Source organism: Pituophis catenifer, unplaced genomic scaffold (genome assembly GCF_029215685.1).
Source record: "Pituophis catenifer annectens isolate HBS135680 unplaced genomic scaffold, rPitCat1.0.hap2 SCAF_1, whole genome shotgun sequence".
NCBI classification, from domain to species: Eukaryota; Metazoa; Chordata; class Lepidosauria; order Squamata; family Colubridae; genus Pituophis; species Pituophis catenifer.
This window is the reverse complement of record NW_027256881.1, coordinates 287,220,941-287,234,677: the sequence shown is the minus strand read 5'-3', so window position 1 is coordinate 287,234,677 and position 13,737 is coordinate 287,220,941. Positions and strand designations below refer to the sequence as shown.

The 13,737-nt window shown below is 38.2% G+C and overlaps 1 protein-coding gene across 1 annotated transcript in view; it reads left to right on the top strand.

Annotated features, from left to right (window-relative positions):
• SPRED1 (sprouty related EVH1 domain containing 1) overlaps positions 1–12,804 on the top strand; it is a 92,201-nt gene extending 79,397 nt beyond the window's left edge. Inside the window, exons 5-6 of the mRNA XM_070931350.1 lie at positions 5,861–6,019; positions 10,819–12,804. Coding sequence (XP_070787451.1) covers positions 5,861–6,019; positions 10,819–11,478 — 819 coding nt within the window. The 3' untranslated portion in view covers positions 11,479–12,804. The remainder of the gene's footprint in view (positions 1–5,860; positions 6,020–10,818) is intronic.
• The last annotated feature ends 933 nt before the right edge of the window (positions 12,805–13,737 follow it).

The window sequence follows — 13,737 nt, the reverse complement described above, 5'->3', positions numbered from 1 at the left end:
GGGCACTAATCTTAGACCTCCCATGGTACACCAGTTTCCCATGTGAAGTTTGAACAGGGTCTTGAATTCCCTCACCCAGAATCCTTTCGAGTCCCTGTGGGAGGTTAGTCTATGCTTCCTGTCATATAAGGTGGTCTTACTGGTGGCTATCACCTCCACCAGGCGAATATCTGAACTTGCAGCTCTGTCAATCAGGGAGGACCTGTGCGTCTTCTACGCTGACAGAGTGATTTTACGCCTGGACCCGACATTCCTGCCCAAGGTCAACACATGGGTCCACAGGGCTCAAGAACTGGTCTTACCCAACTTTTGTCCTGAGCCAGTCCACCATTTGGAACATACTTGGCATACCTTGGACATGCAGAGGGCTCTCCACATCTATGTTAAAAGGATCTCAACCCTCAGGAGGACAGAAGCCCTTTTCATCTCCTTCCAATCTACAACACTCGGTTGCAGGGTTACATCATCAACCTTGGGGAGATGGCTTAGGACTTATATCGCTAAGGCCTATGAGGTCCAGGCCTTACTGGTCCCGAGGCATATCATCACCCATTCTACCGGGAGCGCAGATACTTCGGCTGCATGGGCTTCCTCTCTAAAGGAAGTCTGCCAGACCACTATATGGTCGTCCCCCTTGCCATTTATCCACCACTATAAGCTGGACACTTACACTTTGGCTGAGGCAGTTTTTGGTAGGCGAGTGCTCCAGAGAGTCCACTCAGAGCGGGGGACACAGGACTGGACTACACAGCCAGCTTTGCTTTGTCCCATTCCTGACTGCTGTTCCCACCGTTATGGAGGAAGAGTGTTGGTCTTACCTGACACACCTTTCTCGGGGCGGTGGGAACAGCAGTCAACCCCACCCGGCTTTCTATCCAGTCCTGGGGCCTGGGAGGGATCTGCATTTCTTTATTCACAGCTCAACACGTCAGTCTGCGTTATGCCTTCATCAAAAACCTGGGAAGCAAGAGGAAGAGGTGTGGCTTAACAGTTTGCAGACTCAGTCCTAGCAGCTAACAGAGTTAACCCATTCCTCACTGCTGTTCCCACCGCCCCGAGAAAGGGCATGTCAGATAAAACCAACGTCCCTTTTAATCTCTTTATCCAATAAATTTGAGGTGATTTAGTAAAGCTTTTCATAAGACTGCCTATAAATTAAGAGCCTTGACCTAAAAGAAAAAATAAAAATAAAATTTTCTCCTTAACTACTTGGCTGCATCTTCATGAATCCCACTATCCATGTTTGTGGGAAGAAAGATATAAGGATTTGTGTAAATTCAGTTTGGTGATCTATAAAACTTGGGAAAGTGACTTTCTATAACTAAGGGGTGCTGCTAAAGACATAATCCCAGGAAAGGCAACCCTGTTCTCTGAACATCTGGATAAGGGAGTTACTTATGAGCCCTATCATAAAATGCTGGCCAGCTGTTGTGAAATAAAGGCTGTTTTCATGTGTGGCTTTTAGTGGTTGGGACAGGAGAATTTCTATTTTCAGCTTTCTTTCTGAGTATGCCAGAAAACAGCAAGACATCATACTCTGCTTGTTCTCCTAAGGAATTGGCTAAATCTTCTTAAGCATCTGAAGTGAGTGCTCTCTTAAAAGTATTACTGTTTGATTGAGAGGTAATTTATGCATAAAAATAGATTTGGCCATGTTTGTAAAGAGATTCTAACTGATTTGATCAGCAACAAAAACCTTAGGCCATGATTCTGAATATCCTCACATGACAGTAAACCCACATTGTGAAAGATGTCCAGTGAAATAAAGTAGATGAAAGGTGGCAGCTTTGATCATGTGCATGCACGTGGGTCCTGAAAAACAGAAACTGCTCTCATCTGTGGTTCATTCATGCTTTTAGCAGATGCTTTATGTGGGAAACGTTTTGTTTTAAATGGTTACATAAAATATTTCATAGATCATAGGCTGCTTCTGATGCTTTTCAGGATGTTGGGCAAGAAGAATGCAACTAATTGGAGAGAATCTGTTGTTGGTATTGAAAGCAATTGCTGCTGTCTGTGAAATCACAAAGCAGGGATGATTTCAAATTTGATGTTCATGTTCTTAATCTTTTTAAAATGTGTTCTAAAGAAGGGGGCTGATGAGTAAAATGCTTTTGGAAAATGTGGAAGATCCTGTAAAAGGTAAACGAGTACAGCGCTGGTATCCTTATTTTCATTTCACTTCTTAAATTACTGCCTTAACATGATTTGCAGAAGAGCACAATGTTCTCTCCTTGGAGCTTCATCCTGGGAAAAGTGTAGAGAGGAGGTTTGAAGAAGAGCAAATACCAATCTGTTTTTTATTTTCTCTGCAGCTGTCTTCCAGCTTTTGAGTTCTGCTGGACTGCTACAGCTGGAATCGTTTTATTACTCCTTTATCCAGCATCCTTTTGCTTGTGCACACAGAAATGTTTTAATAGTCTTGGAAAAAAGTCAAAGTATGTCTTAGCAACCATAGAACAGTAATTTTTATACCAGCAGCTGAGAGCAAACCAGGTTTCTGCTGTGCATTAAAAATTGGTATACGTTCCTTTACAGATGATAATGGGTAGTTTATGCCAGTGATGCAGTTGAAGGATATTGAATTTAGGTGTGTTAATGCTTTGGCAGTAGAAAAGAATCAGGCATTTGTAAATCTGTGTTTGTGTATAGTGAGATAGAGACCATAATGAACATTAATGTCGTGAGGTTTTTTCATTTATTTTACTATAAAAATGTTTGTTTTGGCTTATTTTTCACTATAATAACAACCTGTGTTGGGCTTTTTGTTGGAATTATGTTTCCTGATTATTTTTTTTGTTTATTAGGTTTTATTATTATTATTTTTAGGAATGAACCCATGCAAATTCATAGTAGCCTAAAATGGAGAGTAAATAAAGTGCTTTACATTATTGTAGCTCTTCCTGATGCTTAAAACCATATAGATCACTGTGTTGCCACAGTGCAGGGTAACTATACTGCATGTTTTCAGGATTTCAGGAATGCTTACGTTGGCCAATGCTTATAAACTGGATCTGTCCAATTTAGTGTCCGGACAGTGCTCAACTGGTTACAGCGCTGTGGTGGCACAGTGGTTAGAATGCAGTACTGCAGCTAATTCTGCTGACTGCCGGCTGACTGCAATTTGGCAGTTCGAATCTCACCAGGCTCAAAGTTGACTCAGCCTTCTATCCTTCCGAGGTGGGTAAAACGAGGACCCCGATTGTTGGGGTCAATATGCTGACTCTATACCACCTAGAGAGGGCTGTAAAGCACTGTGAAGCAATATAATAAGTCTTAAGTGCTATTGCATTCAGGAGGCTACTTGTAAGTCCATTTTGTTTGCAAGTCCAAACAAACAAACATGCCTATGTGGCATCCTGTAAACTAACCATCCAAGACCTTTTAGATTGGAGTTGCGGACAGGTTTATTTCTATCATAAAAAGTTTGTAAACCTGTCCGCAACTCTTGTAAGAAGAGTAATGTCTGTGTATGCTGCTGAATTGAGCACAACTACTGAATTGACCACAACTACTGCCTATAGTTATGACTATAATAGTAATGCTATAGTAATGAGATCCTACATGCAGCTAGATTTCCTTCAATGGGACATTACCACAAATAAGACTGTGTCTTAGCCTCACTCGTATTGATTTTCTTTTTATCAACAATGTTTTTTTTTTAATTTGATTTATATGCCGCTCTTCTCCGGAGACTCAGGGCGGCTTACAAGGCATTAAGCAATAGCCTTCATACTTTTGTATATTTATACAAAGTCATCTTATTACCCCCACAAACTGGGTCCTCAATTTACCTACCTTAGAAAGGATGGAAGGCTGAGTCAATCTTGAGCCTGGTGAGATTCGAACTTACAATAATTGCAGACAGCTGGTGTTAATCACAATGCTATCAGTCTGCTGAGCCACCAGGCTCAGCAGTTTTGACGTTGAAGAAAGAATTTTTTTGATTAAAGCAATTGCATTTTGGTAGAAGGCTTACTGCCTTTGTCTATGCCAAATACCTGATCTTAATGGCTCTGTTAGAGTAGCCTTCAACAGCTGCATTCTGGGAGAACAAATCTTGTGAAAAAATCATTTTCATACAGATACAGCAGCGTTCCCCACCTTGAATACTTATTTCCTGATGAAGCTATTTTTCAGTTCTGCACAGCTTTACTTCAGTGGCAATTGCAAATGAAGTGTCCTTTGGGCATACACACACTCAGAGCATAGGGAAAAGGCTTCTGTGCAGCTGTAATCAGTACACCTCTAAATGGATTGCACAGCCCTACAAAATAGCCATCTCATGGTGGAATTGATAGATAATTTATGTGGCTAACTTCTCTGTTAACTGAGTGCTACTATAGAGACATTTTGATAATTGATGAAACAGGTGACTTTCATATCACTAGCTGTGTTATAAAATGTAGACTTGGTACCCATGTATTCTTGAATAGACAAAGAGTTTGTCTGAAGTGTCTCAGAAATTCATCATTGTACATCTAGTGAAGAATCTTTATGCCATGTCTAAAGCCCTTTCAAATAATTTGGTTTTTGGTGATTAAGGCTTACAGGGTCTAGGTATTAAACTTGGCACTGTTCCTGCCTATGGCATTCTAGAAACCCTTTTTTATGTTTCTTGGTCTCTTGGCTTGGTAGCAGTTATTGACATTTTCCTTGGAACATTTGAGTTCACAGCCTATCACAAGACTTCTGTTTACTGAATGGAACTTCCTTTGCCTTTTTTTTTTTTCTCGAAATTCTGGCATCCCCAAATCTATTCTGAAAGTTCACATGCATTTTGGAGCAAATTTTGGAGGGAATGTGAGAACACTCCCCCCACACCCCCACCCCGTTTTAAATGAATGGGATTTTCCTTTTTTTGTGAAGCGTTAATTGTAAATTATGTTCCTCTACTTTTCATCTGACAAAATAACATATCCATGATCTGTATGATGTTTGATTTCCCCTTTATTTTTAAAAAACATTTTATGCTCTGTGATGCTCATTATCATATTTGTCTAAGATAACAAGAATTGGGTATATTTGGAGTATGTTGTTGACTTTCTTCCTTTCCATTCTTTTTTCCTGTTGTAAGTATGTATGTATGGTTTAAACATCACACTATGTTTTCAAAATGATATTTAGAACAAAAGTAAATTACATTCTCTCTGTCCATAGAATGAATCATGTCTGTTCTATTTATTTATATGCATTACATATCTATCCCACTTCTGTGTGAAACCTCAAGGGGGATTATGGGAGGAGGTCTTCCATAATTCATCTTCACATCTATCATTCATTTCAAAGAAGGTTGTGTTAAAAGCAATGGTGAAATCCAATTTTTTTTTATATCGGTTCTGTGGGCGTGGCTTGGTGGGCATTGCAGGGGAAGGATACTGCAAAATCCCCATTCCCACCCCACTTCAGGGGAAGAATACTGCAAAATCTCCATTCCCACCCTACTCTGGGCCTAGCCAGAGGTGGTATTTGCTGATTCTCCAAACTACTCAAATCTGGATGGTTGCTTCCTTTCCTGCACCTCTGATAAAGTATGTCTGCTGAGCAAGTACCTTTAAGGAGTGATATCTTCAAATTAATCTGTCTTCTTCTTTACTTCCTCTTTCACTGCTTCAGTTGATAAAGGACTTCCAGTGTATTCATTAAATTTTTATTCTGATGCTGCATAAATGCTACGTCCATTTATTTAAAATAGTATGTATGGTGCATTTTTAATTATATATGAAATGGTTACTTTCAGTATCATATGCAACTTACTAACTGAAGTTCTAAACAACATTGCAATGAATTTAATTTTATATAGGAGAAGTGAAGAAAAATAAACCCCTAACTATGTATTTTAATATATATTTTTTTCCAGGCAATTCCAGAAAATACATCAAGTTTGCTAATGAAAGATCCGATTTTCCAACATGAATCTCTAGCAAGCAACGATCCCCACAAAACTTTATGTATAAGACCCTCAGTCTTTGAAGATTTGAACACCAGAAGATTGTACTTCCACAACCAGCCAAACCAGGTAATCTACAAAAAGCAACTAGCATATTTTTAAAAAAAATAAATAAAATATAATACACACAATACATATTTTGTGGACATTGTATTGACTGTAATGCTGTAGTGCTCCTCTTCTTCCAGTAGATGGCTCTCCTCCCAAGTCCAACATTAAACAATATGTCAAAAACAGCTAATTATCCAATAACTCCAGGGGTTTTAAAAATACAAATAAGCAAGACAGTTTCTCCCAAAAATCAGCTTTCAAATTGTTTAATTTTTTTCCAATTTTTTTATATGTTAAAGCTTCCCAAGGCCATTTCTTTTGCCTCTTAAGTTTCAGTCTTTAATCTTCTCCGTGTGTCTAATCACTGCTTCCTTAATGCTTAGAGATTATCTTTTAAAATTCTTGTATTTAAATTAAATCTTTGGCGTAAAAGTTGGAAGCACAAATCTTACAGTCCCAGTTGTCCCAGCTTGTGACTGCCAAAAATGGCCATCGTCCCTGCTGCTGTTTGGGAGAGCTTGCTTCTGACCTAACAAGAAACTTGCGAGTTCCTGGTGGTACATGAATTGCCTCTCCTTTCTTTGCCCCCCCCCCACAAGGCGGCTTTAACCCCTTAGGGCCTCCCAGCAGCGGTTACCGGCTGGATTTCGCAGGGCTTGGTGGAGCCCTCTATTTTCCAAGCCGTTCTCGCCGTGATGTCAACCGGAAGCCGAAAAACAACTTGTATATTGAATGTGTCAAAAGATACCTCTGAAATGCTACCAGAATTATGTCTAGCAATATCACTGCTCCAGTTCAGACATAATGGAATAGAAGTTTCCCTGCAATGATGTGAAATGTCATGAAAGAGACTGGAAGTTTCTGCTTTCAAACAAATCATAATTCTCACTATGATTTGACCATAATGAGTAACTATTGCTTGCTTAACAGCAAAACTAGGTGCTTTGAACTTGCTTCTCTGGTTTGCATAATTAATTGATGTGTTGCAGATTCCTCTATCCACGTTTTATGACAGATATCCATTTTTTCCCCCTCACCTTTTTTCCCTTCTCAGCTTTTGGGGGGGGGGCAATGGTTCAGTGGTTAAAGATGCTGAGCTTGTTAGCTGGTAAGTGGACAACCCAGTTCAAGAAATGACGGTGTAAGCTACTGTTACTTTCCCCACTCCTGCCCACTTAAACAATTTGAAGGCATGCAAATGTGAGTAGATAGTTAGGTACCACTTAGGTGGGAAGGTAACAGCGTTTTGTGTAAATCATGCTGGCCACATGACCATGGAAGTGTCTTCGGACAACGCTGGCTCCTCGGCTAAGAAACAGAGATGAGCATCACCCCCTAGAGTTGGACTTGACTGGAGAGAGGAAACCTTCACGTTTACTTTTATCTTGCCATCAACTGGCCTGTCTTCTCACCAATGTCATGCTCAGCAACCATTTAGAGTTACTAACAAATGATAAAATTCATGATTTTTATGAAAACTTTGATCTTAGGCTGAGAAAAGTGAAATACTTGATTTTAAGTCTTTTCCAGTGCCAAAAAACCTTGATGAAATAAGTCTTTAAAGATAAGTACATTCTGTGTTTCTATAGTGGTGCTGTGTTTCATTTCTCTTGCATCTACTTGTGCCGAAGCTTGGTAGATCTCACACATTGTTTTTTTCTGTTTGGATTGAATTTATTCAGTTCTAGGCAAGCTATGTTCTTAGGTGAAGATCATACTTCCATAAATATTTGAACAAATACCTTTTGTGTTTGTCCAAACTTATACTGGCTATATGATTCTGAACAGCATTGTAAGCCAGTTTCCATCCATGAATCAAAACGATCCTTTTGTTACCATGCACACTGATTTTCCATACTAATGACTGAACTACTCTGTAATTAAAATTCAGAACTATCTGTAACAAAACTTTTGATTTGCATGCCCTGCTTTAATTGAGAATGGAACTTGAATTAGATTCCAAAGAATTCCATATTTAGCTTGCTCATTATGTAGAGAGTTTGAACCATTTGGCAAGAGTGATTTTCATTAGTTTGAGCCAAGTAAGTCATAGTGAATCTCAAATATTCCAACATAAGGTTGCTCTGCCCTATATAATAGAGCATCTTGTCTTTCCCTTTGGCAGGGATGGGAGATGGCTATTTGCTTTTTAATCTTTGCTCATAAACTAAAACGTTATAGCAAACTTATTTAGTGAAAGATGCTTCTGTCATCACCAGCCAATCCTTTAGAAGGCTATGGAAAAGCTATTTCTGTCTCGGTTTTGTGGATTTCCATTGGATGCCAGCAAAGTGAACAACTTCTTTGGTCCTGGCTACAGTTCCTACCACAAGTGTTAATGTATTTATTAAGCAAGTACTTCAAGTAATCTAGGGGTTTTTTTTTTCTTCTAAAAGCATTTTGAAATAATTCAGGCCTGAGCTCCAAAGTTACTTTTACTTCTGCACCTGTACCAAACCTTACATCTGCAACATGATTTAAAGCTCATGTTCACAAGGAACGTTCTAGGCTTAACTTAACATGAATCACATAAGACCAAATTCTTTCTTTCAACCTTCCTAATTTAGCAGTGGATGTTTGAAATTGTACTGCTACAAATCTAGGAAGAAATCAAACAGGGGGGGAAAAAAACCTTCTGAATCCTCTCGTATTTGAGAATTGTGTGCTTCAAAATTGTGGACTTCAAGCAAAATTTGATGGTTGCTTTTACTGAATTAGTTTTTACTGACAGTTTTTATCCCTCAGATATTGAGCATACACACAACCAGGGGTGAAATGCTACTGGTTCAGGCTAGTTCTCCCGAACCAGTAGTAAAAAATGCTACTGGTTCGCCGGCGATCGTCAGAATTATTTTTTTTTTTTTACTTTTTTAAAGCGTTTCTTTACTACCGGTTTGGGCGAATAGGTAGTTAAAAAATGCTTTTAAAAGGGGGAAAAAAGGCTTGGACAATCATGCGGCACAGCTGTGATCGTCCGAGCCTTTTTTTACTTTTTTAAAACATTTTTTTACTACCTATTCACCCAAATCAGTAGTAAAAAAAAAATGCTTGAAAAAAGTAAAAAAAAAAGATTCCTAAGATCATAGCTGTGCCACGCGATCATCGGAACCTTTTTTTTTTTTTTAAAGCATTTCTTTACTACAGGTTCAGGCGAATAGGTAGTTAAAAATGCTTTTAAAAAGTTTTTAAAAAGGTTCCCAAGATTGCACACCACAGCTGATTCCCCCCCCTTGCTGTTCTGTTTACCTTCCCAAGCCTCCTTTTGGTGTGTACTGCGCATGCGTGCACAGCACGTGTTTGGTGCGAACTGCACATGTGCACATGCACAGTGTGCATGCACAGCCAGCAAACCAATAGCAAACCGGTTCAGATTTCACCACTGCACACAACCTATGGGGGAGGAGGAAATACCAATATGCAGCTTCCACTCACACAGAACTGGATTCTGCCTTTATTATTATCAAACTCTTCTATAGCAGAAAAAGCAGTTAATATCCTCAAAACAACAACAGTAGATAAAATAATTATTGAATATAATAATAAAATCATGGGAATGCAGAGGAGTATTTAAAAAGCAAGAGAGAGACCATGTGGATTTGGGGGTGGGGGGAATGAAAGGTCATTCCAGGATTATCACAGCAACAATTGCTATGTGCTCAACACTCAACTTGATGACTTTCACAGATGGACTGAAAAGTAGGATCTTGGGTGTTGTATATAAGCTTACTTTCAGATTGTCAATACCAATATGACGGATTGGCTCCAGATATGAATCAGTTGTCTATATAATAATTACAGAAATACATACACACAAACACACACAAAATTGAAATTTATGCACTTTTTAAAAAGATACCCTCATATACAGTGTATTACTGTAATTCATCTGGGATGTAACCAGAATTTGTGTCACCAGTGCAATTAAATTCATTAAATAAGACTACATTTGGCAAGGAGTCCAAGCTGATAAATGGCATTGATGATGCTTCCTCTTCCAACAAAAAGAGCCAAGTCCAGGAACACTTGCCAGTTGCATATTTGGGCTTTTAAATGCAAATTCATCAGGTATAAATGTAAATTATCTGCAGAGATCCTGGCTTGATTAAAACTTCAGGTTATTCACCCTTCTTTCTTACATTCCTATTTCCAGATATTCACTGGGGGGGAGGGGGTGTCCACCATCTCCTTCAGTTTAAAATAATGTTAGAAGTGCATATCATCCACAGCTTGATGTGATCCCAATCTAATTTTTAGATGCCTTCAAGGGATTCACATGACCATTAAAAATGTTGTGCTTTGGAATAATAACCTTCTTGTTAATTTGTAGTATTTAGGCATGTCCTTTACTTTAAAATGTTTTGAGTGTAAGAGAATGTGAACTTAATATAAGGATTATCAGCACTGCAGTGCTTGGTTATTTGGACTGTTGAAAAAACAATAAATATGGCAGGTATATTCAATAAATTGTGCGTTTTAAGAAAAACTATTCTCCTGAGACATAAGGTCAGGGGTGGATTCTACTTACCTTTACTACCGGTTTGCAGCGGGGCCGCACACGTGCTCTCGCTTCGTTTGCGCAGAAGCTTCTGCCCATGCACAGAAGCATTTTGATGATGTAGGGGTCGGTGGGCGGAGCCTCCCGCCGGTTTTTACTACCAGTTCTATAGAACCGGTGTGAACTGGGGCAACCCACCACTGCATAAGTTGTTGTGACTTAATACTTTGTTTGTTTGAAGTAACACATTCAGTCATCAGTATGGTTATGTGTAAAATTAAAGGCCCCTCTTTTCCTTTCTGTGTCGTCTCCTCTTTTGTAGATACCCCAGAAACCAGTCAGGAGCGTCACTTTTCAGGACGAAGAAGAAATTGTTCGGATAAACCCTCGTGATATACTAATACGTCGCTATGCAGACTATCGGCATCCTGATATGTGGAAAAATGACTTGGATAGGGATGAAATAGATTCCTCGCTGCACTGCCCTAAAGCAGACCATAAAAAATCGGACTATCTCTACCCATCCAGAGATGGACCTAAACTGAATTCCCTAAAAGATTCTAAGAGTTCTGTGGTACTCAAAACCCAGCCTTCTTCTATCAAATTGAAAAAATCCAAAAAAAGGAAAGAGGATGGTGAGCGCTCTCGATGCATATACTGTCAAGAGAGGTTTAACCATGAAGAGAATGGGCGGGGCAAATGCCAAGATGCTCCAGACCCAATTAGAAGATGCATATACCAAGTTAGCTGCATGCTTTGTGCCGAGAGCATGCTCTACCACTGCATGTCAGACTCTGAAGGGGATTTCTCTGACCCTTGCTCCTGTGACACGAGTGACGACAAGTTTTGCCTACGATGGCTGGCCCTCGTCACTTTGTCTTTCATTGCGCCATGTATGTGCTGCTACCTCCCACTGAGAGCGTGTCACCACTGTGGCGAAATCTGTGGATGCTGTGGAGGAAAACATAAGGCTGCAGGATGAAGCAGTCTGGTGCAAAAATGAGCTGACAAGTCTTTATTGCTGGGAAGTATCTAATTCATGGAAGCACTTGGCACGCAGAAGGGAAAACCCACCCTATAAGAAAGGCCTCTTGTGGAAGATGTGTCTGAACTGTGGCATTTGACCAATGCAAGCCATGCCTAATCTACTTTTTAAGTGCATAGGACAAGTGATGAAGGAGTTTTTGCAACCTGAAAGCCTTTCCTTCCGATTGGTCTTTAAAAGAAGTATAAACTCTGCAGTCCATACTTCAGCACTCTGTACATTTTGTGCTATAGGTGATGGGGGGGAAACACACTTTTGAAATAATCCATTTGGCAGAAAATTTAACTAAACCTGCACTAGGGAAAGCTGATTGAAAACTAAAGGAAGTTAATGTCTTGGCAGATATGAAAAATTAAATTGATTTTCAGTGCAACTAAATTACTTATAAATAGTTTTCGGAAACAGTTTTATGTACAAATAACAAATGTTTATATTTAACAAAATATACGGTACAAATTGTTAAATCTTTCTTCCACTTTCCAGTTCAGCAGTTATGGACCTTGTTTTCCAGGCACATTCCGTGATAGTATTTCTCAGTTTTAAATACTTAGTATTTTTATTCAAATAGAGAAATCAATATTTTCAGTCTTATTTCCCTTCAACTACATTTTTGTATTAATTTTCTTCTGTACATTCTGGTAATCTGAAAGCCTTTAAATATTAATTATTGTAGTCTTGAATGACCAATGTTTTGTTAAGCACAGATATAATTGTCTAATGCTCTTATGAGAACATAACATTTATTTTTATATATAAATAACTCTAATTTCAATGTAATGGCAAGATTTTACCGCTCCCTTTCTCACAGCCAGCAGATTTTCTTTTAGGATTCCCTCCTAAAAATGTTGATGACAAATGTTTGGGAAGAGAAAATTATCACTTCAAAATTGTTTAAAATATATGCTTATAACTTTGTTTCAACTTGGTGCCAGTTATTTCATTATATGTTTCCATTATTTTACTTTTATTTGACCTACCACAAGTTAAATTTATGTTATATGACAAACTGTAGTCCAGGTAGGAGAAAACAAGTTAATTTCTTGTTGAATGAAAATGGATTTTATTTTGTCTTTGAGTTGTAGCATATTAATGAATATATTTAACTTAACATTTGGCTGTGTGTTCTAAATGCCATTTCTGGTAATTCCTAAATGTTATCTATCATATGGCATAATAACATAATTAAGCATAGAGGATTTTTATTAATAAAAATTTAAAGCAGTGAAGCAGTCATTCATTCAAAAAGGTTAAGGGATGTGGAGAAGGGAGTAAAATATGTCTTTAATATGTTTTTGGATTAAAATTAAAATTTCACAATTTTTAATATCTGTCTTTCTTCAGAAAAATATACATATTGATTTTGTTTTCTTTGGATCATGTTCCATCATACAGTTCCACCTCCACTATACAATCTACATTTCCCAAAGCCCAGACATCAAAACCAAACAATTGTACATAACACTGTTTGTAAAATATCTTTTTAAAGGGGCATTTATATTTTATATGACAGCTTGAACTGACAACATTATGTACATGGATCATCTTGAAGTATTATTTCACATTGAAAATAAGAGAAATATATTGATAAGTATTGAAGTTAAGAGCTTCTTTCTAGTTTTGTACTTTCATCTAGAATAAATAACCTAAGTCAGCAAATGTGATTCTTTAGCAGCAGTTGCCTTTCCTGCATTTTATATCTTTAAAAACTGATGTATAGGATGTCTTTCATGCTTCATATAGTCATTTTGTTGGCTAACTTGGTTGCCTAGGCAAAATGTTCATTTCTTTTTCCAAACAGAAAAAGTGAGACAGAGAAAAAAAATCCCTAATTTTTATTTCATTAATGGCATGAGAACAGCATGAATTGTGAACAGCAATGATTAAAACATTCTGTTTTTTATTAAAGTGGGGCACAGCAACAAATAGCCATGAAAAGAACTTGCTGGCTGACCAAGAAAGTGCTTTGGACCTCTGCGTGTATATTTGCACACACACATATATTTAAATATTTTAAGATACAGCGACTCTATGTCTGATGAACACTAATCAACATAATACATCTGTTCCTGTAGTGTTTTTCACAAGGAATTCTATATGCTTTAATCCTTTTTCTGAATATGTGCATTTTAGTGTGTTTCAGGATCCAATCTGGATTGGTCACCAGGACCAGAAGACATTATCCTGGGACATGTACCA